Source organism: Andrena cerasifolii, chromosome 2, assembly GCF_050908995.1.
Source record: "Andrena cerasifolii isolate SP2316 chromosome 2, iyAndCera1_principal, whole genome shotgun sequence".
NCBI classification, from domain to species: Eukaryota; Metazoa; Arthropoda; class Insecta; order Hymenoptera; family Andrenidae; genus Andrena; species Andrena cerasifolii.
The window spans coordinates 23,202,332-23,229,926 of NC_135119.1; the positions used below are offsets into that span (position 1 = coordinate 23,202,332).

Sequence of the window (27,595 nt, forward strand, 5' to 3'; positions counted from 1 at the left end):
GAGGCCGGTCCTCGGCGGCGGGCTACGTTGTAATTACTTCGCTCGATAAATGTTTTCAGAACCGGCGACGAGGGTGGGAAAAGTGGCGGTGGCTGGTTTCCACTGAATCCCCATACTCGCCTTACCCGCGGACGCGTGTTATTTTTAAAACTACTGTGCCCACGTCCACCCTAACCAACCGACCCTCTTCCCTCCGAGCTCCGTACCCTTGCAGTCTCTTTCGTTTTCCTCCTGGTAGCGGGTGGATACATTGAGCACCTTTTAACGACACGCCAGGCACGAGCGTGCTTTCATGAATTATACATTCGGTTTACCTTACCGGTTCGTATAATTCTCCGTCATTAAATGCTCGCGCGCATAAACTTTATCGCTTTTGAACCGCGTGCGCGCTCCTTCCGCGGCCAGACGTTTTACTGCCAGACGTTACGGCGAAAACACCGCCGAACTGTGTTTGTTTATCTGACAGACGTTTTCGTTGTTGCGCCGACAGGAGAGACAGGGAGGTTATTACAAAATTGCGCGGGGGAGGGGGAAGGACGGCTGAAACGAGCGATCGTAATTACACGCTGCATTGGAAATTGTAATCCGGTTGCGTCTCATTCTTCACCGGAGAGAAACAAGCTTGCAGGATTACTGAGCAGCTGCGAAACAGCACGGTGCCCTGCCCCTTGCGGCTGCAACGTTTTTACCTGCTCCCCCGTTACGATCGCAGAAGCACGTTCAATGAAAAGATCAGACGTTCCTCTTGCTTTCCATTCGCGACGCTTAGTATTCCGCGTTTTGCGCGAGCCTTTCAACCTTGCTGCTCGCAAAGTTGCATGGAATTAAGAGCTAGTAGTCTGTGACTGTGCACAGTCAGACCGTATTCTTCCTCGGAACAACAGCGTCTTGCTGCTTCTTTGGGGACTTCTGTTTCAACGTTGCTCTTCGTCCTTCTACCGTAGAATTCATCAGCGTCGGTTGTCGAGTCACTCTAACACGTTTGTCCAAATCCCATCACATTTTTGGAATGAAAAGCTACGGGACTTTAAGGATAAGCAAAGCGTAAAGTTCCTTTTGAAATCTAGTCTTTCTACGATTCTATGCCCTCCACTGATCCACGCGAAGCTAATTGAAGAGTCCTTGTAGAAAAATTGTGAGTACCAAAATTAAAAGAGAATACTAATACTGTAAAATAGAATAGTAATACTATAGAATAGAATTTAATTTTTGGCACTTAGATACTGTGTTTTCTACAAGGACTCTTCAATTCCGAAACGAAGGAAGGCTTTTGAAACTGTTGAAATCGAAAGGAAAAAAAAGGGCTCTTTATTTGTCCGCAGAAATTTGAACGACCTCGGGAGGATTTGGTGAGCGAGTAAAGCTTTCTACCACCATCGCACCCTTGGAACCTATCTTTATCCCCTTCCTCTTCGTTCTCTTTCTGTCACCATTTTTTGCAAACTCTCAGACTAGGGAAAAACCTCTCCCCCGGACTGCCAGTAACAGACACTAAGTATGCAGATGAAAAATACACCACTTTTCCACTGGTCTTCGCCATTTTCTCACGTCTCGGACCTGAACCAGACGAATCACTGTCTGACGCAACAAACGAGCCCCACATTATTTTTACGGGACGCTCGCGTATTTCCCCCGAGATGTCTGAGGACCGTTATCCTTGCCATTTTTTCCTCCGCCGGCGGGTCTCCCGACCTTCTGCGAGCTTTTGCCACATTCCGCCGTTTTATACGCCCGGCATTCCTGCGGTTCCATTCACTTTGGATTTGTTGCGGGCACCTTCCTCCCAGCGTGTGCTCCGAAACGCGAATTCGGCTAATTCAGGAGGTTAAAATCTCTATTTTCAACTTTGCGCACAACGTGTTTACCGTTGTTCAATCTCGACACTGGTTTTTAAGAGGATTCGATTGGAAATAAGTGTTACCTGGTGCCCGTAAGGGAGGATTCTCGTCTAACAGCCCTAAAAGTAACAGTTATTTAAGATTTTTTTTTTGGAAAACACTGTTCGTCATATTGGATTAAACTCTTTTGGGATGTACGGAGGCATCTTTAAACTTGCAGAATTTTTTTTTTTGCTTAGGTCGATCCTTCTTATTATTTATTAATTATTGTGGAATCTTATCCACCTCTTCGACCATGTAACTCCTGTTGACGGGATATGTGGCACCTATCACAGTCTTCTGATTGCAAAAAGAATAGAAGTTTCTTAAAGTTAGATAGTTTACGCTGGAATTGGTCCAGTTTAAAGACAAAAAAAGAAATATTGAAAGAGTTATAGCGTTTGAAAGAAAAAGTATGTTTTTCCTTAGACAAATTTCTCATATTACTCTTTATATCGACGAAAAAAGTATTATAAATAAAAACTGAAATTAAAATTATAGGTCCAGGCCCAGCGGAAATTATTTCACTTTAAGAAAAATCACTTCTTTTCGTAATTAGATGAATGTGGCAGGTGCTACACCTGACGACAACATCGTTGAAGAAGTTAACACGATTCCACAATAATTAATAAATAATAAGAAGGATCGACATAAAAAAATTCTAAAATTAAGAAGTCACCGGATTTTTGTAGCGCACAAAATGGTCTGGGTTAAAAAAATTCGGTGACTTCTTAATTTTTTATAAAAATCTCGAATTTTTACGGACCCTATAAGAGGTTTGCCCCGAAAGGGCACACGTTTTACACATCCTGTAATTTTTTCCAAGTCGATCTGAACCTCAATTCGTTCGCAGCCAGGAAAAAATGAAGAGAAAAAAATATTCGAGAAAAACGCGTTTACCGCTTGACGTTTTTAGCTGCCAAATCTACAATTTAGCGAATTTTACTGTAAACCAAGCGGCATTTTATTCAGAAAAGATAGTACTCTCTAAAAATGCAATAAAAATCGATTTTTCGACTGCCTAGCCCCCTTAAGGGGATATTCCAGTCTAGAGCCCGTACAAATAGGCGATCCTTAGGAATTAATTAAAGGAAAACTACCGCAGAAAATTTAATGAGATTTTTTGCATTGTATTAAGAAAGTCTTACACTATAAAAATATATTTTTTCCTGTGATTAATCATTGCAAATGGTAGGTAGGTACTAGAGCTCCCTTTCTCACCCCTCATCTGATTATTCGATCTGACTATTCGAGTGTTTCATTCAATAATATCTAATGTTAACCTAGCCGATAAACCTGTACGGCCAATCCCTGCCAAGTTTGAAAGCAGTGCCAGCCCCTGTCACCAACCTAATAGGTTAGGAAACCCGTGCTAGTCTAAACTCAATTATTGGGAAGATCTAGTCACAGCTGGCTCAATCCACGTTCCCCCAACTTCGACTACATAGCTTTGGAAAGCGAAGGGGAATCCATACCCTGACACAGCTCTACGTTGCAAACAGAAGATACCTTTATTCACCCTCCTTCCCCATTAAGGGTGAGGTTGTTGAGCCTCTTGCAAGGTCTCAACATAGGTGAGCCGGCTCAGGTACCCCAGGATCGCCGGTTCCCGTCTCGAGGACATGTTTCAAGGAGAATCACCCATGAAACGAGCCCCAAGCCCTGGGGGTCGTTACCACTAACGGAGTTTCCTTAAAATCTCGCAATTGCCGTCTCGCACTCTGCCCAGCGAAGAAACCGGCGACCCTGGCAAAGTGGATAAACAATCCGTGAATCGATCAATTACTTGCACGTTCGTCGATGGTGTTCTGCGGGCGGGACGCGCGATAAATCGATCCGAGTGGCGATAAAAGTCAGCGGACGGCGGGGGAGAGTTCGCTGGCCGTCTTAAACGAGAGGATTTAAAGCGCTCGCGCCGGGGGTAATGGAACGGACAATTTCTCTCTCGCGAACGTCCTCGCGTGGCGGTCTCGATCCTGCAGGAGAACGCGCGGAGTTAACGACCCCGATATAGATTTCCAGGGGCCGCGGTACTCGTTCGGGCCGCGCTCCTGCGAAACGTAAACCGGCATAATGAGAGTAACAACGACGGCACCCCGGCAATACGCGTACGTTTGTCTAGCAATTACGCGAATTTGCACGCGACGCCACGCGTGTGCATCGCTACGTGTTTCGCTGAGTAACGAACAGCTAACTTCCAGGGGGGGTGGTGTAAGACGTTCTAAACTATTATGGAGGGAAGAGAGTAAACGGGTGGTTTGCGGCGCGGTGAAAATTCTTAATTAAATAATGGGCGCGTTTCAAACTATTACCGCAGATAAGGCGGCTCTCGGTGATGCAAACGTGCGCCACTACGATTTCGACTTTTAACAGCTAGGAATTAACGCCCAGTGACTTCGTGCTCCATTCAAATTCCACGCGTATTCTTCGAAGCTGTTCGAACGTGCGTGTATGCACGCTGGAAATCGATCCTTGCATCTCGATAAGCGGGCCGATCTCTATTCAGATCACTTATCATGCACGCTCCCACGCGCCCCACTATTGTTGCTTCGATTATACTAAATCCTGTTTAACGTATGTATCCAGACATGTTATACCGTAATTCCGCGGAATTACAGGAAGTTGTAAATCTGGTTAGCGCCAATGTCGCGACGATATTCCATCGGATGCCGTGCGTCAAATTAATGCGGTGCAACCTATTCGACTGACGGGTTAGGATAGCAAGATGATCGGAGATCAGATACGCATCGATTTAATAGATTAAGTAGTGGCTCGATGTAATTGGCACGCGTGAACTCCTGGCGCCGGATCTTATTTACTTGAACTCCAAATGAATTTCATTAAGTGCCAAGGCGGTGCTCAGTAATCCCCTTGAAAAAAATCACGCCTTCCTGCGTAACTCGCCGGAGAGTTCGGCGAACAGAATTTTCCAGCAAGCTGGCGAGAGTTTTCAGGGAAATTGAGATATTTCGCGAAAGTAACGCGACAACGGCCGAGGTGACGTTGGATTCTGTCATTTTACAAATTCCTCGGATCCGCCGACGCTTACGGGGAACTACGCGAAACCTTCCCGATTCCACGGAAAACTTTCATCAAAATTCGAGTTAGGAAACATGATAGCGGTGTATGTAGCGCTGGAATCCCGCGAGTTTCAGAAATTTCCCCGCGTTTCCTGGATAATGTCCCGAATTAAAACTTTCGTCATCCCGCGGAAAACTTTGGCCCAAAATCGATACTGCCTATTGGAAAAGTATCCCGGCACGCAGTTCCGGCAATTTCTCGAAATCCGGAGCACCTCAGGCCCCCGACGAAATTACGCGTACCGAAATATCGGATTACGTACGTGGAACCGCTCTCCCTTCCCAGTATTCAATTGTCTCGTCGCGCGAGGGTAACGCAAAGACCCTGCAGAAATCTAAATTCTCAAAGCTCCGACAGAAGAGGAGCCTTACAATTTCAATTCAGTTATCCAAGGGCATCGCCATCCTCTGCTTTACATTTTCGTTGAAACGTAAAAACGGAGAGCATCTACTAGCGATGAAATCGATTCCCCTTAAATCCAGCATACGCGGGGGCTAGTTTTTCTTCATTTTAGAAGGACTTCCCGCTTTAATATTGATTTTCAACGTAATAAAACCCTAAATCTTAGACTTTTTTGCTACCTACAGATAAATTTATGTTTAAACTTTAAGGAAGAATTTTGAAAAGTTGAAAATAAGTATAACTTAATTACTTATAAGATATGGAAAAATAAGGTAACTGGAAACCAGTTTTTGATTATCTAAAATACATGGGAACTAATTTGTCATCACGAAAAAAAACATAACGACAACGCGCAAAGACAAATTATTATGATTTATATCCTCTAAAGCTGACTGACTTTTAAATCTTCTTTGCTATACTTTTTCTACCTCTTCTTCTTTGTACTTGCCATTTTGGGTTAAGTCCAACACATGTCTGAACAAACCTATGTGTTATTCATGTGATCAAAATATTAGTTATACTTAATATTATATAAAAAATTGAAACTAAATAACGATGACTGACTTTTAAATCAAGATGATATATATAATACAAAAATTCTTGCCTTACATCGTAAGTAAACTATTTAATAATCAAAATGTATGAAAATAAGCTTTAACAATTGCAAAAGCGTGAAAGAAATCAGCTGTATCGCCGATGGTGCTCCCTTACTCCGATCAATAAGAGATGGCATCCAATAAGTCCTTATACATATAATGTTATTGTGCCGGAATAATCACAAAACTGAGTTTCTCTCTCTGTAAAAGAGTTTTTTTTATTTTATTGTTTATGTTCTTATTTACAACTATTTACAACGCTTACCTGTAAAAGAGAAACGACATTAAATGTCAATTATTCCCCAATTACAATCTCTATTTCCTGTTGTCCTTTTAATTCGTGGAGCTTTGTCGTTGCACTGGTGTTTACTCCTTAGTCTTTCTAACCTCCTCAGCCAACGCGCCGTGAGTGCGCGGGCTAATTTAAAAGGGAGTACCCTATACTTTCTTTACATACATTTAAATTCACGAAAACTCACAATAGTAACTGCTTTCACATATAACACACGTGGTCTTGAATTGTCAATTTTGATTTTAGAAATAATTTCAAACAATTATTACGTCGAACACGTAAAAGCTAAAACGATTTCTTTCATAAACAGATAAAAAATTAGTGCCTGATCTAGAAGCGAGCCGTTGGTCCCGGCGAGGCGTATCTCGCGATCAGGTCGATCCCTGGCGCCGCTGGAAATATTAATCGTCCCGTAAAATCCACTGGGGCGCGATCCTGGAAGAGATAAGAGGCTGCGGGGCTGTGCCTGATTGGAATCGCGGACCTGTTTTCCAGCCGAAAAATCGCGGGGATGGGACGTTGCGGCCTGTGTCGTGTCTGAATCAGATAGCGATGTAATTGGCCGTTATCGGGGCTGGAACGCAGGCTAGTACGTCTCGTCGTGTTCTCGGGTCAGCGTTCAAGTTTACCCCGTTTAACCCTTTCGCCCTCTTACGCAACAAGCCGCTTCTGGCGCGGACCGTGTCCCGGTCGCTCCCTCCCCCGAAGGGTCGGCGTTACGTTAATTAGCATAGATAATGGAGCGGGCTACTGTGCACGCGTGCAACGCGGTACGCTTTCGCCCGGGGAACAAAAGCGGCGGGGGGCGAGATAAGTAGAGTCGGTCTGTGCGCGGTCAGCCAAGCGGATAAGTAGATGGAGACGGTCGGATGCTACCGGGTGATCGTTCAGCACGGTCCGTGCTCTGTTCTCCGGTTGATGGGCCTGGCGGAATTCTCGGGCAAAGATCGAGCATTGATGGAGAACACGTTGGGGAAATAATGAGCGAGGATCTGGGTCGAAGGGGGTTGAATTAGTGGAAACGTGTGGAGATGCACGCACAGATTATGAGATTGCTGATACGCTTCATTGAGAAGGTGTGATTGACTGTTACACGAACGTCAGGTTTAATTAATAACTCGTTGCGTATGAAATATTATTCCAAAGGGATGGCGCAACGGATCGCTGCCACGAATTTTCACGAATATCCATTGAAGTCCGCTGAAACGTATGAAATTTCACTTTGGTAGCAGAAATTCCCGTAAGTTTGCCATTGTCGCTGACAATCGATGTTCCAAAAAATTCTCATATAACGTGCCAGATCCATGCGTGTCGCGTTAAATTCATTATAATGCCGTGAAACGCGGATTGGGTAATGCTATTACTGGCATTAAAGCCATTACTGGTTTCGCATGGTTACGTTCAATAATATTCGTTGCATTAGCTGGAACACAATTACAAATATTGTGCATTATACATAGAATACCGGCGCGATAATTAATTCTCAGGCGGCTTTAAAGCACTTTCTCGTCTCGTAAATTCGTATTAATTCCCGCGGCTGTGTCCCAGCGATATTTGTTATTTCACGTACCGATAAGCTCGCGGGGACCCTCTGTTCCCGAAGACTTTTTCGCGGGCAATGTTGCGCGGCACATTTTGTCGCAGTTGGGGTGGAGTTTGACCCGTTTTTGGCCCGCGCGCAGATAAGTGGAACGAGGGCACCGCTGGTCAGCCAAGTAGATAAGCGACGCGGGACAGGCTGGAATCGATTGCATATCTAAACTGAAGCGGGACGGTGGCTCTTTTGTCGTTTCAACGGCGGCAAAGGGGGACTCGTGAAAGGTCTGTAATTACGTTCGCGCGAGTCACGACGCGTCGTCGCTTCTCCTTTCGCGATATGGCAGGCGAATTCCTGAACGATAAACGTGCCGATTGAATCGCGACAGGAATGGTACGATGGTGCTGCGGAGAAGAAGATAACGAGCTTTCAAAGACGATTAACTCGGGCGCCGCGTCGATCGGGAGCGCAGAGGTGGCTCGCGTCATGGAATTAAATTATTGTTAATAATAAGGGAAGGCGAGCGTGCACGCGTTGCTCAAAGCGGTTTACACGCGCCCGTGCGCGTTTAATATCAATAAAACGGGAAGCGCGGTGCCGCGGAATATCATTACGCGGCATGTTAAATGGAAATCGAATGGACTTTTTCAGAAGAGCGAAGCTGACCACGCGGATGATACGCGAATAGCTTGAATACGGTTTTGCAAAGTGACGTCCGGCTAACGGGCGCAAATAAATGGTAGCGGACACGCGACTCGCGAGTAATTACTTCCTATGCAATAATTTGCCCTTTTATGCTGTCGATAGAACCGATAACGGTTCATTAATGTACCCACTGACACCGGGGCTAATGATTTCGTTAATTTTGCAGGACACGGTGTAAACGAATTCTCGAGATTCGATTTGTTGTTCCACATAATGACAGGTCTGTTCTCTTTCCTCGTGCCTTTTAACTGTATCCCGTATTCTGCTTGTACAGAAAGTGATTGCTTTTTGCTGACAGCAGTGAATCTAATTGTAAGAACAGAATTACATATTTGTAAAGCGCGCCAAGCGACAAGACGTTCGCCGTGGAGCGTCTGGTCGAAAACAGTGGACGATCGAGGTAGGCCTCCGCCGACTCGTCGATTAAAGTAGCTGTTGCTAACTAGCCGAACGAACGACACGCCTGCGTTTCATTAACCTTCCCCGATTCCCTTGCACAATCTAATATTCAATCGACAAAGCTACACGCTTGCGAAGTCCTTCCAACCCCCGAAAGCGAATCGCCAACGATCAAACAGAACGCACGAATTTCATTAATCAACGTCGCCATTGAATCCCAATCACGATTAAGCGCTCACCGCACGTTCTTCGTTTCTTCTTCCTCGCCCGAAACTCTTCCCCTATCGACCTCCAACCCTGCTCGTCCCAGCCACCTGGAAACCCGAACGAAATCCAACGTTTTGATCCCCCAAGCGGATGCAAAACTCTGCCTCCGCTTCTGCATGCCTGTCCCCATATTTACGGCGCGATCTCTCTCATCCGCCGTGAAACAAACAGCCAGCCGCCCGGGGCTTCCGCCTCGCCGGCGTAAACTTGAAAGCTATCGATTTATTCCGCGCGCGTCTTCATTTACCCCCGAGCGCGGCGCCTGTCGAAATATTTGACGACGAGGCGAGCCGCGTCGTATAATTTGCCGAGGTGAAAGGTGGGAAAACGAGCGACCCACAGCCGCCGGCGCATCCCCCGCGGGCCATCCCGCTCGATCGGGATGCGTTCTCGCGTCATTACGCTTCCAAAGGGATGGCGCGACCCAGAACAGCCCTTCTTGGCTGCTTCGAGGCACGGTCAGCCTCGCGAGGGCAAGCCTCGGACCAGCGCGTGGAAAAGGAACGGAGTCGAATAGAATGCTAGCGACGACGGAAGCTCAGCGGTAAATTGTGTCACGGAGAGGGATTCCGGGGGCTGTTTCTATCCTGTTCTTGTTATTACGACGACATCGCGAAATTGTAATGCTTCTGGGACCCGACCTGTGGTGCTACAATGTCCCGATGTCGCGCATATGACAGTCGTCTTTAGGGGAGGGTATCTTCAAGGGTTTAGGATATGTTGGGGTTCTCTGCGATCAGGGTAGAACTGTGTGGAATGTAGAAAACGAGGGAGACTGAACTAATGGGAATGTCTACCTTGCTTTCGTGGCTACTTCTTCCCGTTATTTTCAGCCGCCCATTCTGATGATTTCACTGTCCAACAAAATTAAACTTTTCTTCTGTTCTGTAACATTCGATAGTCGTTTCTTATAGATTTTTGTGCGCTGAAAACGAATCTGCAAACCGTTTATCGTCATCGCCCTCAGTTTTTGAGAAATTCGATTTTGAAAATAAAATGCAAATTTTCAAATTTGAACATCTTTTATGTTCAAACTATAATAGTTATTCGGTTGCATGATCTGTGAAATTATTCTATGTACCATCGCAAACACAACGATATAAGTTATTATTGAATTATAAGCATTTAAATATGTTTAAATAACGATCAAAGGGAAAAGGACACCCGAAATGCATCGATTTTGGCAGATATCTTGCTATATATTTTAAAAACTAAGGGCCTAGGAGAAAATTTAACTGCTCCACGCGATGCAGCAGAAATTTTTCTTTCGGAAACCACCAACAGAAGTGGTAAGTCACGTTTTGTTTTCAATACAGAAGCGAAATAGTTTGGCAAAACGTGCGGCGTCGACAGTGGTAGTCAAAGGCGGCGCGCGATACACTGCCGCTCAGCGTCACACAATCGCTTAACGCGCGTGACTACCACTGTCGACGCCGCACGTTTTGCCAAACTATTTCGCTTCTGTATTGAAAACCAAATGTGTCTTACCACTTCTGTTGACGCTTCCCGAAGGAAAATTATCCGCTGCATCGCGTGGAATGGTCAGATTTTCTCCTAGACCCTCATTTTTGTAAATAAATTTAAAAACATCTGCAAAAGAGGGTGCATTTCGGGTGTTCTTTTCACTTTGATCGTTGTTTAAACATATTTAAATGTTCATAATGCACCAATAACTTATATCGCTGTAATCAGGAGGGTTTACAGAATAATTTGACGCAACAAGCAACCGAATAACTATTACTGTTTCGACACAAAAGATGTTGAAAGTTGAAAATTTGCATTTTTTTTTTAAAATCGAATTTCTCAAAAACTGAGGGTGATGGCGACAAACGGTTTGCGGATTCGTCTTCAGCGCACGAAAATCTATAAGAGGCGGCTGTTGAATGTTACAGACCAAAATGGCTGTTGAACAGTGTTACTAAAATACAAACGCAAATGCGAACGACGAAGTTGAGATGTCGCTGTTCGGCGTAATTAACGTCTATCGGAAAGAGACGTTACGAGGACGGGGCGAATTTATAGTTACAGTAACGTGCATGTTCGAAAGCAATCCAGTTTTTTCATTAGTCGAGGCAAACAAATTTCCCTGGGCCACATGGCTTGCTAAAAGTCCAGCGGAAACGTTACGGCCCGCTTTTCCCTGGGCGTCCTTCAATTAGCGAGCGCACACACGCGGGAGAATAATTTCGCTCGTCCGCTAAAACCAAAAACGGATGAATTCGATATCCACTTGCAGCTGAAGCTGCGGTTCAGTTAGTTTATCAACAACCGAGGAACAAAGCTTCTCGAGGATAATTGGTTAATATCGTTTTTTATTAAATTAGTGAGACACAGACACTCTTTTAACGTTGCTCTACTTGTAGCTTCGAATTTGAATAGGGATTGGCAAAGTTAAAAATGTGAATGAATATTTATTGATTTCTAGATTAAGCTGTACGAAGTTGCGTCAGACTGGCGGGCAGAGCAACAGTTGATTAACTTTTCAGGAACCTTGATACTTCGGTAAATAGAAACTTCGAAGGTACAGAATTCTGTGGGTAGTAAATATGGTAAAATTCTTAAGCAGGGATAGCCGCAGGAGAGATTCCATTAGCTCGAGGTTTCTAATAAATGAAGGTGTCAACAATTTCAGTGCCTAAAAGGTAGCATACTTTCGCCCCGCTTCCATAGTCTCCTCACACCCAGTTCAGTAGGATCCAACGTGCATATTTCAGTAGTGGAATAACAAACGCCTTCCTGTTCCTAAGTACTAAGCCTCTTTAATAACAAATCTGACGAGAACTTATTAAAATCGATCACCCCTCGCCCTTTACACTGAAACGAGCACGGCAGGGCGCGATTATCGTGTTTGGAAGTCCAAACGATGTCGCGCCGTGGATAAAGGGCTTTCCGTCAAAGAAAGAGTAGAAAGGGGAACGAAGAAAAGCCGCTGATGTTACAAGAGCCTCGTAATTAAGCCTCGCGATAATTGCGCTTTTAATGCTTCTTCCTCCGCCCCGCCGGGCACGCCCTCCTTTTCTGTAACAGTGTTAGGATCAGGCGGACAGACCCGGCACGGGCCACAGCGGGAACAAAGTCCATTGTTTCCATCGAGTGAGGTGAGAATTGATTAGTGATTTGATCCGTTAATGACTCCACCACGTAGGAGGAGTTTTTCCATCGGACCGTTCAGATGTCGGACACGCGCGCTCTATTTGTTCCTGGTGAAAGGAAATCGGATCCGATGGTTCGTCGAGAAAGCAAGGAGTGTCACAGACATAGATATACGAATGAGTTGGAATGGATAAAGAATTAAACGCCTGACGTAATTCAATCGACATGAATTTTAAGGGTTTGAGTCACACTAGAGTTTTAGGAACTCCTTTCCCGAATACTTTCATCCCCGCAGGCCCGAATTCAGTCACACGTACACGTCTGTATTTATCAGCGATCGAAAACATACTTTTAAAATTGCACGCGTCGGATCTGCTAAAATCCGATTACATCCACACCCCTAATCCTCTCCAGCCAGTCGAGAGTGCTCGATGGGATCTCCAGCAATCCCCAGCAAACAAGAAAAATCACGCGATTCGACCGGATTTACCGGGCATCCTTTGCATTCTTATTTCAGCCTTAATCTCTCCAATTTCGCGCTGCCTGCGTTAGTCAGCGCACAGTCGGGCATGATTCTGCTAAAATGCCAGCAGAGGGACAGCTACACGTAAATACACATTCCACTTGATCTCGTTTTCAAGTTATAACCACTCCAAGTTCGCATAAATAGAAAGTGCTCGCGGAAGTAGCCCGTGCTGCTTCAGTTGGAGCCATCAAAGTGACCGGACTCGAGCGCAGTCCACCGAACGATATCTTGCCTTTCGACCCCTTCGAAGCTCGAACTCTAATTTCCACGTTTAATTAAACAAAGTCGGCTCCGCTGGCCCAGTTCGCAACGAAACACCCTAACGCTGATAAATGGCCCCGGACCAAGAAATGCCAGACGTAACAAACGTTTCCTCGAACCTTCGTCCGCGTTTCCCGCCCGTCGAATCCCCGCAGTTACGCCCCCGTTGTCGAGCCTCGCGCTGTACACGTGAACAGGCCGGGAACGCGTTCACATAATTCCACGGGCGAGCCTTATCGAGGAGGACGGTAGCACGTCATCCTTTCGATCCTTACACACGCCGCGCTCAATCCCGAATTCAATCTGATGCCTTTACTACCGCCAGGCTCCGGCCGAACAGCCCCATATCCGCTTACGGCCATAGAAACGTCCAGCTGACAGGCGAAACTCGCTCGTTAATCACGTCAGTCGGCGTTCCCTCCTTCGATCTCGTTTATGCCGATCTGCACGCCGTCTCTCCGTTTATCAGCCCATCCCGGCGCCGGACTACCGTCCGTGTGAATAATTTGTTTCTCTGGCTTCTTGAGGGTTTAAGGCTCGCGGAAGTCACTCGTCGAGAGAGTTCACAGCGCCACGCGTGGCACGGAGTAATCCCGTATCGATGGGTCTGTTAAAGACCGGCGAGCAGAGCGGCGGTGAAAAAATATTCCCCCCGATGCTGAGGGGAGAGATTCGTAATATCGCTGGTGTCAAAGTTCCCGCGGAAGTTGGGGATAGGGTAGTAGGAATTATAAGCTGCGACCTAGTTTCCGAGTAGCCAGCTCGTTGGCCCCTGTGTCGAGACGCTGGCAGGTTTTCGAGCACCAGTGATATGAGAAGTTTGAGATTTATTTTCCTGCTACGGACGTTAATCACTTCGATTTGACGGGGGGGGAAAGCGTGGTTCGCGGTGGCGGTAGAATTCTGATGAAACTGAAGGAATTTCACGCGTTATGTACCTACTAGTTTAATTAAACATCTCCAGTTTTAGTAGCACACTTTCTCGAACTGGAAGCCCTTAAACAGTAAGCATATTCACTTCCACGCAGAGTGTCTCTACCAGTGTTAAGCCTCCGAGTCCATACTGAGTAATAACCCCTCGCCAAAGCTCGTCAACTTTACGTATTAATTACCGCCAACGGTCCATTAGTTCCAGTTAAATAACAAAAAGCCTCAGCCTGCACGCATCAGTTGCACGCGGAAATGTAGATTAATGGGTTCCTCCGCTTAGGGGTGGTCAGATTATTCGACAAAGTGGCTCGAAGAAGGGTGGGATTCTTATCTCGAACGATCCCTCGTCGTCATTCACTGTCGAAGTCCACTTCGTCGTTTCCTGACCCAACAACGGCCGACCCTGCTCCCAAAGTTTGCCTAATGAAGCTCATTTGACACGGCCCGACAGTACCAACCGTACGACCGATCCTTCGATCCCATTATTCCCTCCTCTTGATCCACCCCCCTTCATCTTCCCGGCCGTTATCTGCCGATGCCCCTTCCCACGCCACTATACTGACCAACCTGCGTCTCGATAATGGCCTACTAATTGGCAATCATCGCTAGATAAGCTGGGTATCCAATCACCGATCGCTTCGTCATCGTCTTAAACGTTTCTCGGAAGAAGCTGCAACTGTCTTTTAAAATGTTTACGGGATAGGGTGACCTGTCCAGTGAATGAACACTTAAGCTGCATGGTCTGTTTAATTAGTATTCAAAAGTCGTTACTTAATCCCCTGAATGTTATTGCTATAAGCGAGCTGTTTCATTAGTAAAGTCAGACATCCCGGAACACAATTCTAGCAGTGTTTGATAGTTATAACTTTCATCAAAAATCCGGCAAAGGATTAAATAAAAAAATGGGCCACTGACCAGTGAATGAACATAAATTTCTAATGAATCAACAGGGGTACCCCAGTGATTGAACGGGATAAAAACAGTGGTTAGGTTTCCAATGTACTTAGACGATTTTTTGTGTAAATAATTTTTCATTCTCCAATTGCAATAATATTATTGATTTGATACTTTACTAGTCTTATAAGATCATAATTATGCATAGTTGAAATTTGGTTTCTGGGGTGGTTTAACTTAATCTCCACACTAGCGGCGAAAGTGTCAAGAGAAAAAAAGACCGGGTAAGCTGTTCATTAATTGGTTAATTAAGAAATGTCCACTTTTGCCAGTGAATGAACGGCCGTGAGGACAATTATTGAATAAACGGAATTAATGCCGTAAAAGTTATAAGTAAAAACAAAAACGCTTTTGCGAGACGTCTGTGGGTGTCCACTCTAAATTTCGAAGTAACTTTCAACGTGAAATGAGCGCGATAGGCGTTAATAATTTTTCGTATTACATAAACAACGTTCATTCACTGGGGGTGTTCATTCATACCAATAGTTGAATAAAGAATGTCTATTTCGCTTTTACTTCTGTTTGAGCTAAACTCGCATTGTACCGAATATTTATTTTTCACTAAAAAATGAGTCAGTCTGAAATGGATACAGTCGGGGTAGTTAAAGTTGAAATAATCCTGCGATATTTATGGTAACTAATCAGTAACATCATTTATTTGACATTGCGTACTCGCGTTTGATATGTTACACCTCCATTTTATCCCATTTTCTCCGCATTTTCCACCCATTATACAGCCCAGTTTTTCACCAGCCACCGTGTATCATCGAAATCTGCGAGATAATAGAATGCATTACACGCTAGTCGCGCTATAGACGTGGCCATCGTTAAAGCACCGTACCAAAACGACCATGGCACAGCGATGCCATCGACAGTCGACAGACGTTTCGACGAGCATTAACGAAGAACCGAGCATCAGTATAGGAGTAATGCGGTGCTCGCCGATAATAAATTATCCGTGAGCGGTTAGCGGCGGACTGCGACGGTCAGGTGCACCGGCAAAAACCAGCAAAATGGATTATTAATTACGATATCACGTCGACGTTGCCATGGGAGGAGGGGTGGAACGAGAAGGGTGGCCTTTGAGTGGGAGGAACCTTCGTGAGCTTTTTCTCGTCCCGCGCAACCCAGGTGGATGTCGATGAGTACGTTTTAGGATGGACGTTGGTGGTGAAATTACCCTTCTGTAGTCCAAGTTTAGGTTACAAAGTGTAGATTAAAGATACCCTCCCAGTAAAGTTCTACAAAAAATCGATTTATTTTTTTATACATATAAATTTTAGTAGTACATCATCTGAAGAATGCGCAATTAAAATTCGGCGTCAAAATTCGTAGCGATGCAGCAGTTAAACTCTAAACGCGTTTTTCTGTAAGCACATTTTTCTTAACACTGCGGAAGTCCTAACGAATGAAATAATCAACCGATTTAAAAAATTCTTGCCGGATTTCGTTCGTTCCTAAATTCTCCGTGGAATCATCTATAATGGTAACTGTCCGACCAATCGTTTTCTTTTTATAAACATTTTCGTGCTTAAAATTACTCGTTTTTTCGGTGTTTGTGGTTCAAACATCTGCCAACACATGAGATTACAATATTTTGCTATGACCGTAGATTGTTCCACGAACAATCTTACAAACTTTAAGAATTTTCGAGGTTCGTTGATGTCACATAAGTCTACCAGGCGCTAAAAATTCCTCACAAAAGGAACTTTTCTATATCACCCGGACAGTCAGCAGTATTAGATAAAATTCCCCCAAATTTTTATTTCTTATCTTTGGAAATGTGCAAATATAGCCCAAAAAGTCTTTTGACCCTGCGACGTTCAATTTTTAAAAATAAAATCCTAGAAATTACCTATTTTTGGAGTGATGAGATGGGAGAGTACTCTTAACACTGTTTTTCTCACTTTAAAACTTTTCGTAACAGTTTCGAGGTTGGGGAATGCGGGTGACATAACAGATATCTTTTCGATCGTGTTCTACGCTTCGTATTTTTTGTAAATTATATGGAATTTCGGTATATAGGTAACCTGAATGGGTCCACTCTGAAGGTATACTAATTTTACAGCATAGAGGTGGGAGAAAATATAGTTATAAATGCTAAGTCCCTGAATAGAATTGAGCAGAAATTGTTCTTAATTATACTATTCTACTGTTTGATCGGGCATTCAATTTTTCACGAGCGCGGAACAAGCAATGTTCGCAGAAGATTGGCTCGCGAGCTCGATTAAACTGGCTTTCCGAATCGAAACCGCATGCGACTAACTGATATCCGACGCTATTTCGTTCGCTGAATAGAGACGCGATAGTTCTATAGACAAGATTAATCTCCCATTGTGTGACTGAACGAATGGAATGAATTAAATGTACTGAACGCGAATTCGCGAAGTCAAGAGAGACAGATGGAAGTTTTGAAAGACGATCAAGTGCCTGCGCTACAAATTTCCCCTTAACGAAGAGTTTCGTAATTTTTTTTAGGATTTTATCGCTTGTTGCGGTGGAGTAAATTCGCTTTTGAATTTTCTGAAATGTTAAGCGCAACGAAAAAAAAACTTTGTTGGAGATAATGGCGATACTTTTAAAAGCTCCTTCCTCTCACCTCGACCTATATGCTTTCCATTAACGGCAAATTATTCTGCAACATTCTTTGCAATTCACTCCACAAACCGAATAACTGAATTTTCACGATGAAAAGGATCCCCCTTTCGTAATATCGCCGCGAAAGCAACCGACGCCACAGGAATTTTTAATTCTAGATTAATTTAACTTTCAAATCGACCCTAGCGAAATTTCTTTTTAAAAGTGATCGCGGCAACTTCTCCCATTTGCATTTAAAAATATTTCCCGTGTAAATGTTGCACGCCTACACTAATAAAATTTGTTTACCCCGCGAATCCCCCTACGATACACTGGCACGAGCAAGTGATAAGTGTTTCCGAAGAACTAAAAAATAAAGTTACACGTACTAAGTTTCTCCGAGATTTCTATTTTTAATTCCTCAACAAATTAATAAATTCTCTGCCTTAATCACGATTTGAGAACACTGTCAATATTGTCCCAGAACTTGTATATGATCCGCCAAAAACAGAGGCCCCTATGGAGCCACATTCAGCCAACGAAAGCAGTTCGAAGAATTGTTAGGCACACCGGGACCAAGCCTCTGTTACCCCTCGACTCGTTAGATCGGCCCGCGTTGCATCAGGAATATTCGTTCCATTAGGAAGATTGCGGGATAGAGATGGGGGAGAAATCGACTGGCGTCGTCCAGCGACGGGCAGAGATAACCGACCGCTAATTGTGTTTGTCATACCGATAATTAATAATGCATCGGTCGGGATGGGCGTGACGACGAGTAGCGGGCGGCGAATTAAATGCGTTAACGACGATAATCGGGTTGCGGTGAATGCCAAATCGAAAATACACCGGGGCGGGAGTTATTGAATGCAAACGAGGCTGCGATCCATCATCCAGCTGAGCTGGCTGGCTTTCCACGCTGGCACAAACGTTTATCTGCGCAACTGTCGATCGTTTTTCAAAGGCGAGCTAAAACAATTACTCTTGCTGGCTACTGGTAAGAGGGCCAGCTGTTAAAAGTTCAGATCCCCGCGACTGCGACGAAGATATGGTTCTTGGAAAGTGCACACTTTGGAGACCGACACTTCGTTCGGAATACAAACGCCAAAGATACTTAATATAGCGACCGTAGGAGTGCAAACTAGAGTTGGGACTGTTCGAATAATTTAATATTCGAATATATTACCAAGTATTCGAATGCTACGAATACACTTCGAATATTTGAGTATTCGAATGTTATTATTCGAATACTATTCGAATAGTATGGTGTGAAGTGGGTCAAAATTAGCTTACAAGGTTTCATCCTGATAAATGAATCTAAAGAACTTGATTTATAATTCACATCATACTATTCGAATACTTAAATATTCGAATAGTATTCGAATACTTGGATATTCGAATTCTGTTCGCCAAATAATTGAGCAACTGAAGTATTCGAATATTCGAATACCGAAAAATTCGACAAATAATCCCAGCGCTAGTGCAAACACTAGTATTCGAATACTTGGATATTCGAATTATATTCGCCAAATAATTGAACAACTGAAGTATTCGAATATTCGAATATTCGAATACCGAAAAATTCGACAAATAGTCGCAGCGCTAGTGCAAACACTAGTATTCGAATACTTGGATATTCGAATTATATTCGCCAAATAATTGAGCAACTGAAGTATTCGAATATTCGAATACCGAAAAATTCGACAAATAGTCCCAGCGCTAGTGCAAACACTAGTATTCGAATACTTGGATATTCGAATTCTATTCACCAAATAATTGAGCAACTGAAGTATTCGAATACCGAAAAATTCGACAAATATTCCCAAAGCTAGTGCAAACACTAGTGACTGGTCTAACGTAGCTGATGAAGAGTTAATGGCCACCCGAAGTGTACGCGTGTATTAGGGATCATGGAGTTTTACGTTCTGTCTAGATCGTTCACGTGGGAGCTGAGTTTTATCGCTTTAAGTAGGAAAGCAATCTTGCTTCTTGCAACCCAGTTAAAGATGTAGCTTCCTCCACCAATTTCTCGGATAAGCTTCTTACTTGTCTCATCACATACACTTCTTCCTTCCTTCTTCAGCTCCTAGTCCACGAGTTCGTAGCCCGAGAAGAGGGGCAGGTGGACTTAAATCGCGAGCTGTACGATAAACAGCCTCCGCTTGCAATACGGTCAATAAATAATCTCGAATCTACGATTACGATACAAACACAAGTTCCCTCGCCAATTTTCTCGCCTACCATCAAAATCCTTCGTCAACCCCACGAAACATCCCCCATGAAATGACCAATTACGACCACTCGCTCCTCTAACCTCGACATAATTCACAAATGTATTCTTCGCTTAACGACGCCGGCGCTTAATTGCGAAGAAGCATACGGCCTTCAAACCGAGGTGTCGTTAAAAAATTCACGTCGCTTCCGGTGGCTGGTGGCGAGGCCTCGAGAGAGCGCTCAAAGCGATCGCAAGTACGCGCGTGCAGGCTTGCCATTGTCCCCCGGCTGAAAGGCGAGAAGAAGACGGCGCCCGCTGATGAAATGCAGCGAGTAATTGGAACGACGTTACTCGGCGACGCGATGAATTGTGTGGTCGGTTTGATTTGCAGAAGCCAGCGAGCACCGGACGGGGCCGCGGGAACAATGATAGGGAAAGCTGTTCTGATACTGTGCGCCGGCTTCACGATATCCCAGTGCTGCTACGTTTTCCCAAAAGGTACTTGAGCGCGGATAACGAGCGTGACGACGACCGTCCCCGGCCTCTCCATATTCTATTCTCGGTCAACGAGAACTTGATTTGTAGCCGCGGGAGCGCGTAACGAGGCCCGCGCGACGAAAGGCGGAAAACCCCGGCAGCCTTGCCCGCGGAGCGGGACGTATCCGAGATTAGTTTGTCGGTGGAATTTTGCGGTAAGGAAAGCACAGGCGAGAGAACGAGGGAATATAGAGGCCCGCGGCCGTAAAACCGCTATCGATATGAGGGCTGTGAAAGAAAGTTGGTTCTCCCGTTGATTTTACGTACACATCCCGGGCGGTTGATCTAATGAGAGGGGAACGCGATATCGTATCCAGCACGGACGGGGAGAAGGATAGTGAGCGTTTATAATTGGGTTTACCGTTCTATATTCCTTCGCGGCGCTTCCATTAAAAATTTTCAACGGCTTAGCCAGCCGCTGAATATTCGCCGGCGGTTTTTATCTGTTTAAATCCCGGGGAAGAAAAGGGACGAAGACCGCGGGCGCGGTCACGCGCCGCGGAAAACTGTATTTTATCGCTGCCGGGGCTGAATCCTCCCGCCAGGCGATACTTTATTCACCGTGAATCGCGCGGATTTAATTTCACGCCGTTTTACCCCGCGCCCCGTGTTTACGGTTTGTAATTACGTTTGACGCCGGGGCGGCCGTGACGCGGGTCGAGAAAAAAACTTATCGATTAAAAGCGAGTCAGCGTAGCTCGATCTTAAACCATGGGAATCGCTCTCGGTCGCCCGAGGGAAGCGATTTCCACCCCATTCTCCTGTGCAAAATTGCGTTAGCCGGGATCAGTGAACAGCCAAGGATCACCGCCTGAGGATCGATGCTTCGGAGCTTCGGTTTGTGAGCACCATTGTGCCAACGGCGATTCAAACAAAGGAATCGCAATCTTGGAGCGTAGAATTTCGGTGTAGCTAATTCTAATGTATTTAATGTTGAGAAATGCGACGACTCGATAGTAGGCAATCATTAATCAGCCCCGACACGACCGTTCTTTTTGTTGCAGAGATCCAGGACCCCTGCTCGAAGCTGAACTGCACCCTGGGCTCGCAATGCGTACGAAGTAGAGACGGCACCGAGGCCTCCTGCGAATGCCTGGAATCCTGCCCGAATTTAGGGGATCACGAGGGATCGAGCCCTGTCTGCGGCACAGATTGGATCGACTATCCGTCCCTCTGCGAGCTGAACAGGGCAGCCTGCGCGAAGGGCGCTAATATCACTGTAGCGTTCCAAGGGAAATGCGGTGAGTATTTTTCTGTCGGCTTAGAAGCGGTACTTACAATTAGTGGCGCCCGCCCTCTCGGCGTGGGCAGAAGTGAACAGAAGCATAGAACGTAAAATGGACACGGGAATCGTTCCTTCGGGGTTATTGAACTGAAGTTTGGCGACCTGACGACTCCGTCGCTTTCTCTGCCACGTGTTACAATTAAGGGGTTATACCTACAAGGGAAGATCCCGAACCCGAAAATTCAAAAAATTCTGAAACTTTGTGGATATGTAGGGAATTTCCTTCTGATTACAACGCAATTTTTTTGCTGCCCAAAATCACACTAACGGGGTGAAATTAACCCCTGAAGATTCGGCTTTTTTCCGATTTTATTTTCTAACTCGCAATCTGTAAGATATAGAAAAGAAATTTCAAGACAAAAATTACTTCTTTTAATTAGATCTATTAAATGACAAATGTTTTATCAATTGTTTAAACAATTAGAAAAAAGGTATAAACAAAAATATTAATAATGTTTTCTAAAATTCGTAGTTTCACGTGAAATCTGAACTGGATGTTTAAATAATTATGAAATAATATAATCCATATTTTTTCCACACAATTTCAACTTTTGTTGTATTGCGGAAATATGCTCCTCGACAATCGAATAAATTTTGGATGCCATTGTAACGTACCTGAAGCTGCACGACGAGCAATGTTCTTCTAACATTTATTAGGAAATAATAAGTGACTTGGGACAGTATCCATTTTTTTATTTTTCTTGTAAACCAATGTTGTTACACCATTTCTTCGAACGGTACAATCAAGAAAAACGATGTTTTTAAGAAAGGAGGGGCTATCATTAAAATTGGTTTTCTCAATTTTTCGAAAACGGTATCGAATTTTTGAAAACTTTCAACGGTACTACAACGCGGTGCAAAACTAGTACAAACTAGTACAACAATGATTTTGTAATTTTTCACAAAATGGAGGATAACTTCACACACATGAACTCTTGTTGTGAAAAAGCGAAATCTACTGGATTTTCAAAATTATTAGTTTCTCAACAATAGGTATATCCATTTCTATACCATGCGTGAGCGAATACATCGAAATACGTTACTGATAAAAGTTATTCCCATTATCAATGCTCCATAGAACAATAGACATGAAATAACACTTTGATCGTAAACAAAAATAGGTATATACAGTGAGTAAAAAAACTATTTGGACGGTTTTTGAAATCGCATAACTTTTTTTAGAATTGATATTCCTAAATTGTAGTCCTCTGTTTGTTCTTCACTCAGAGAAAAGTTGGCAGGCTCCCAAACAATAATGTTAAAATATTGGAAGCGAAAAGGAAAGATATAGGTAGAAGTGGAGGAGTAAGGGATTGCGAGGGTGGAAGGCAGTGCGGTATCCTCCACGCCGTAAACACGCCAAGGCTGCTCTCCGAAACGCACTTGGCTGCAGCAAGATTATTTATACAGAAAGAGAAGACGCTCGGACTGCGCTAAGCTTTCAGTTTTCCATGGAGTAGGAAATATTTACAGAATCGAGGGGCGCAGAGCGCCGGGTTTGTCAGCACGTATTTACTCGCACCTTCTTTACGCGCCCGATCGAAATTACTTCCGGGCAGATTCGCTCGTCTACATTCGCGACGGGCCGCGTACGCGTCCCAACGATATCGCTCGGATCCTTCTTTCCCAGTGGCTGGTTACCATAAAGCGCGGGATGATTCCGCTCGGAATCGATTCCCCTCGGGTCGAATTGCGTTCTGAATATGACACGCCCGAGAAGATCCGCCGAAAGAGGACGAATACCGCTCGCTAGAGCTACTATGACTACAAATGTTACTACCCCTCGGTTACCACGATGTTCTCCACGAGACTGATCGATTAAATGGCACTGCATTGCAGTGGATTCTCCTTTGATCAGTCCGGAACATCTTCGAAAATATCAATGGCACACCATTTTAAGCCACTACCACCGGAGGAGCCTCGATTCTCTTTTCATTCTACTCTCCCCTTTGTCGTGACCAGCTTCCACCCTGCTCCTGCATTTTAACCACGTACACTTCTGCATTCCGTTAACAGCGGGCCCCGTAATCAGCGATTAAAAAAGAGAGGAGACAAAAAAAAACCGGCAGGGCGAATTTCCCCGGCAAATGAAAGCCTTAAATTTGGAAACAATGCGTCTTTAGCGGCCCCCTGCCCCCGCGGGGTGCGCGCATGCATCGCGTCGCCAGAATTAATCAGCCACGGTTTATACAGCGGCACGACAATGGCGCATCGAAAAATGGTAGGAGAATTAAACGAAGGCCCGACAAAAGGCAGGAAGACATAAAGGCAACAAAAGAAACTGGATGGTAGGAGGGCGGCGTGAAATCGGCGGAAGGCCGCGGCCGACGGAAAGACAATGATAAATTAGCGGTATGCGAGCGGCGTAGGCAGCCGTTCTCCATCCGTTTAGCTCGCACCTACTTGCCCGGGCGCGAGCTAAATCGCTCGCACGCGTGGCCATAAACGAGGCGAAACACACAAGATATCGTGTACGCGGGCGCAAGGCAAGGGCAGTCGAGCGGAACGCGCGAGATTCGGGATTTAACGTCTGACTAAATCGATCCTGCCACTGCTAACGAAACGGATCCAGCTCCCTGCCGCGTCTTCCGCGTTCCTCGCCCGTCCTGGAATCAAAAGCGGCAGCCACTGGAGAAAAAGCAGGATCCTCTTTGTGAGCTCGAGTTTCTTTCTTTCTCCCCACCTAGCTCATTTCCAGTTGTCAGCGTTCATCTCTTTATGCTCATCGGTTTTCTTCTTTATCTAATTTACCCTTTGTCCGCGCCTCCTTCGCTGGCCCTGCCTCTATCTTTGATACCGCCTTTAAGACCCCCCTCCCTTCCTGGCCGCCGGAGTCTAACGCATTTTCCCTGCTTCTAATTTTCTCTCTGGATGCGCTGCGCGTTTCCTCTCTCGCTTTCCACCTTGTCCTTTCACGACTTTCACCGTCGCGGAAATAGTAGCTGGCCCTCTTTGACCGAGGAGCTTTCCGTTGGTCAAAAACCTCTCGCTTCTCACTGCATCTTCTGGCAAGTATATTTCAACTTCTATATCCTCTGCGGTCTACATTCGCCACCCGTGTTTCCTTTCGCAGCCACCCCTAACATCCTTCTCCGTTCCTCTGCTCCCTGTTCTTCGACCCCCAATCTTCGATCTTCAATCTTCGCTTTTCCGTCCTCCCAAATCGAAGAACCAGTCCCCAGGATGTCCTCCGCGCCGCGCGGAGCGGAGCGGGCGCGGAGGACGGCACCGCGGGCTCGAACGTAGTACAAACTCGGCGAGCGTTTAATCAACCGAGTAGTAAAGACAAATGTTTGATCAGACAGGTAGCTGCGAGAGAAGGTGGTGGCGTTTACTTAGGATTAGGCAAGTCCATCCGCCCCACTCGCCAGCTAGCTCGCTCGCGTCTTCTTATTCTTTGAGCAGCCGCCACGGGCGGGGCACGGTTACGGTAATCGTGGATGGCGGTTGCCGAAACGCCCTGGGGGAAACCGACGCCTCCACCCAACGGAAGGACGGTTTCGGCACGATGTAATTGCTGTTGATCTTCAGTCTGACTGCTGGAAAGTGGCTGAGCAAATGTGAGAGGCGTAATTGAATTACGTGGCTCCCACGCAGCGCGGATTTCGAAAAATACGCCAGAAAATATTGGAGGGCATCAAGGGATAGGGTTGATCAAGTGGTCGACCGTGGAGGAATATTCCAATTGGCCTTGAAAGAAACGTATTATACACGAGTTTATGAAGATCCTGGATACCCGATAGCGCGACTGGACCGTGACTAGTGTTCCTTCTCGAGAAAGAATTCTCGAGAATTTCTCGAGAAAATTTTATAAATGTTTATTTCTTATTTCTCAAGAAATACTATTTTTCTCGAGAAACTTGAGTCTACGAAAATTATTATAAATCTCATTTATTTTCGGAATTGAATTTCTAGTTTGTTCAATTTGTATATTACTAGTTAATCGCGAACGTATAAACACGTCTACAGTTTGTAATAAATCTTATTAGTAGCATTAGAACCTCTATGAATTACAATAGAAAATCTCAGTAGAGAAGATTCGACATACCTACTGAATTAAGTAATGAGTTTCTTGTGGCTATTAAAGAAGAAATATCGAAAAGAAGAGAAAAAACTATTGTAGCCTTTATAAAATTGTTGCATAGGTAATGGAGGATCTCTTCAAAAAGATTCAAAAGACGCTTTTGTCATTTAATACCCACGACAGATATGTTTATAACGCCAAAACAATTTTTAAGTAGCTAGACTTTTTGAAAAATATTACAGTAACCATAATTCTCCTGAAAATACTGGAAAATTTACGGGTCCTCAAAATGAATAATTACCATTAAGAAAACAATTAGAGATAGCAATCGCAGAGAGCCTCCAAGAAATTAGTATCAACCAAGAAAACGATAAATTCTAGACTTTAACAAAGGAATTTCATATTTTTCAGTCCACTGAAAGGACACTTAATTTACCATAACTTTTGGATATGCTACACAGGATTAAGTCAACATCCACTCAAAACGAAAGAAAGTTTTCTACAACTATAGACTTTATCACAAAAAAGAAACAGATGAAAAACCATTTTAAAATAAAAAAGTAATGTTTCACTTTGCACAAATTTTGTATTAAATAAATAAATACATCAATTATATTTAATATCTGTTTTTACATTTATACAAGGTTTGTGCAAATTAGACAGGAATGAACAATTAGTTAAAGGTTTCTTCTGTTTTTGATAAATATTACCAACATTATTCCAAAAATATAAATTTTGTAATATTTTTTTCAATTTCCCGAGAATTCTCGAGAAGTATGGTGTGATTTCTGATTTCTCGAGAAGCAAAAAATATCGAGAAATCAGGAACACTAACCGTGACGTTCGTTGACGAAGAATGACCAGGGTGGAAGATATAGAAGCAGAAGTGGAAGAATTAAGATGACGATACTCTCAAGGGTTCCAGGAAGGGGAGTTTTCGTCTCGTTCGTCCCTCTGTTTCTCAAATTGCACAGAGAACAATGAGCCATAATAACCGGACGGGGCTGCCATTCCTAGCCGCTGATACTCGTCGAAGTGAAAGTCGCGAGAGGGTGTCCTTTATCAATCGTATCCAGCCACCCCCCACCGCTAGTCAGCGAAACGACGAAATCAATAATAAATTCCCGGCGGCGAGGGGACCGAGACATCGTTCCTCCTTCGACCCACCCCCTCCCGTGCAAATCCCTGACCCCTCCTAATTTCTTCGGCAACGAGGACGCCGAGTCAGGGGTGGAACGAGCCCGGTCGCGAATCTCAAGTGGCTTGCGACGATAAATCAAATTAGCTCGAAACTTTCGAAACTTTTCGATCGTCAACCAGCCCCCGGCCCTCCGCCCTCTGCCACCCTTGCCGCTGGTACTCCACTGTCAGCGACGATTGGCTCGGGGGTAAATTGAAAAAAAAAAGGAAGGTGGGAGGAGGCGGAGAGAGGGGAGGGAAATGAGTTTTTCGAGGCAGACGAACTTTTTCAATGATTGAAAGTAGCATCGGAGACGGCGGGGCGAGGGACAGGGGCGCGTAGGGCCGCGAACGCGATAAAGCGTGGCTGTAGCTCGCGATTAAAGGCGCAGCGAGGTCTTTAGCATTAATGTTATTTAGAATCATCCATGGCGGGGAGGAGAAGAGATGTTTTGTAAGGGTAGAACGAATCACGTCGAGTGCAGGAGGGTCCAAGGAAACTACTCGCGAAACAGTTGAAAGGGGTGGATATGAAAACTCGACGGAAGCGAAGTTGTTCGAGTTTCTTCCGGGTAGCAAGTGACAATACCCAGTCGATCGCGATTGCAGGAAATAACGGAGGCCCGCGTTGCTCTAACGAGGACGAATAATTTTCTAATTAGCAACTGGACGCGTAACGAGACCGATTAATTTGCTGGGAAAGTAGTGGCCACGGTGGAGGATTAATAACGCCAGGTTGCGCGAAGGACGCCAAAGTTATGGAGCCGCATTAACATAATTCCAATTATCTGTCGCGGAGACTTGTAGTCGATTCCTAGCCCTCGATCCCAGCCCGTTATAATTAATGCCCCGCTAATTACT

At 44.8% G+C, this 27,595-nt stretch overlaps 1 protein-coding gene across 4 annotated transcripts in view; it reads left to right on the plus strand.

Annotated features, from left to right (window-relative positions):
• LOC143378950 (agrin) overlaps nucleotides 1-27,595 on the plus strand; it is a 379,111-nt gene that overhangs the window by 316,788 nt on the left and 34,728 nt on the right. For all 4 annotated transcript variants that reach the window (XM_076831106.1, XM_076831108.1, XM_076831109.1 and 1 more), the window contains one exon: nucleotides 21,251-21,487. In XM_076831106.1, coding sequence (XP_076687221.1) covers nucleotides 21,251-21,487 — 237 coding nt within the window. The remainder of the gene's footprint in view (nucleotides 1-21,250; nucleotides 21,488-27,595) is intronic.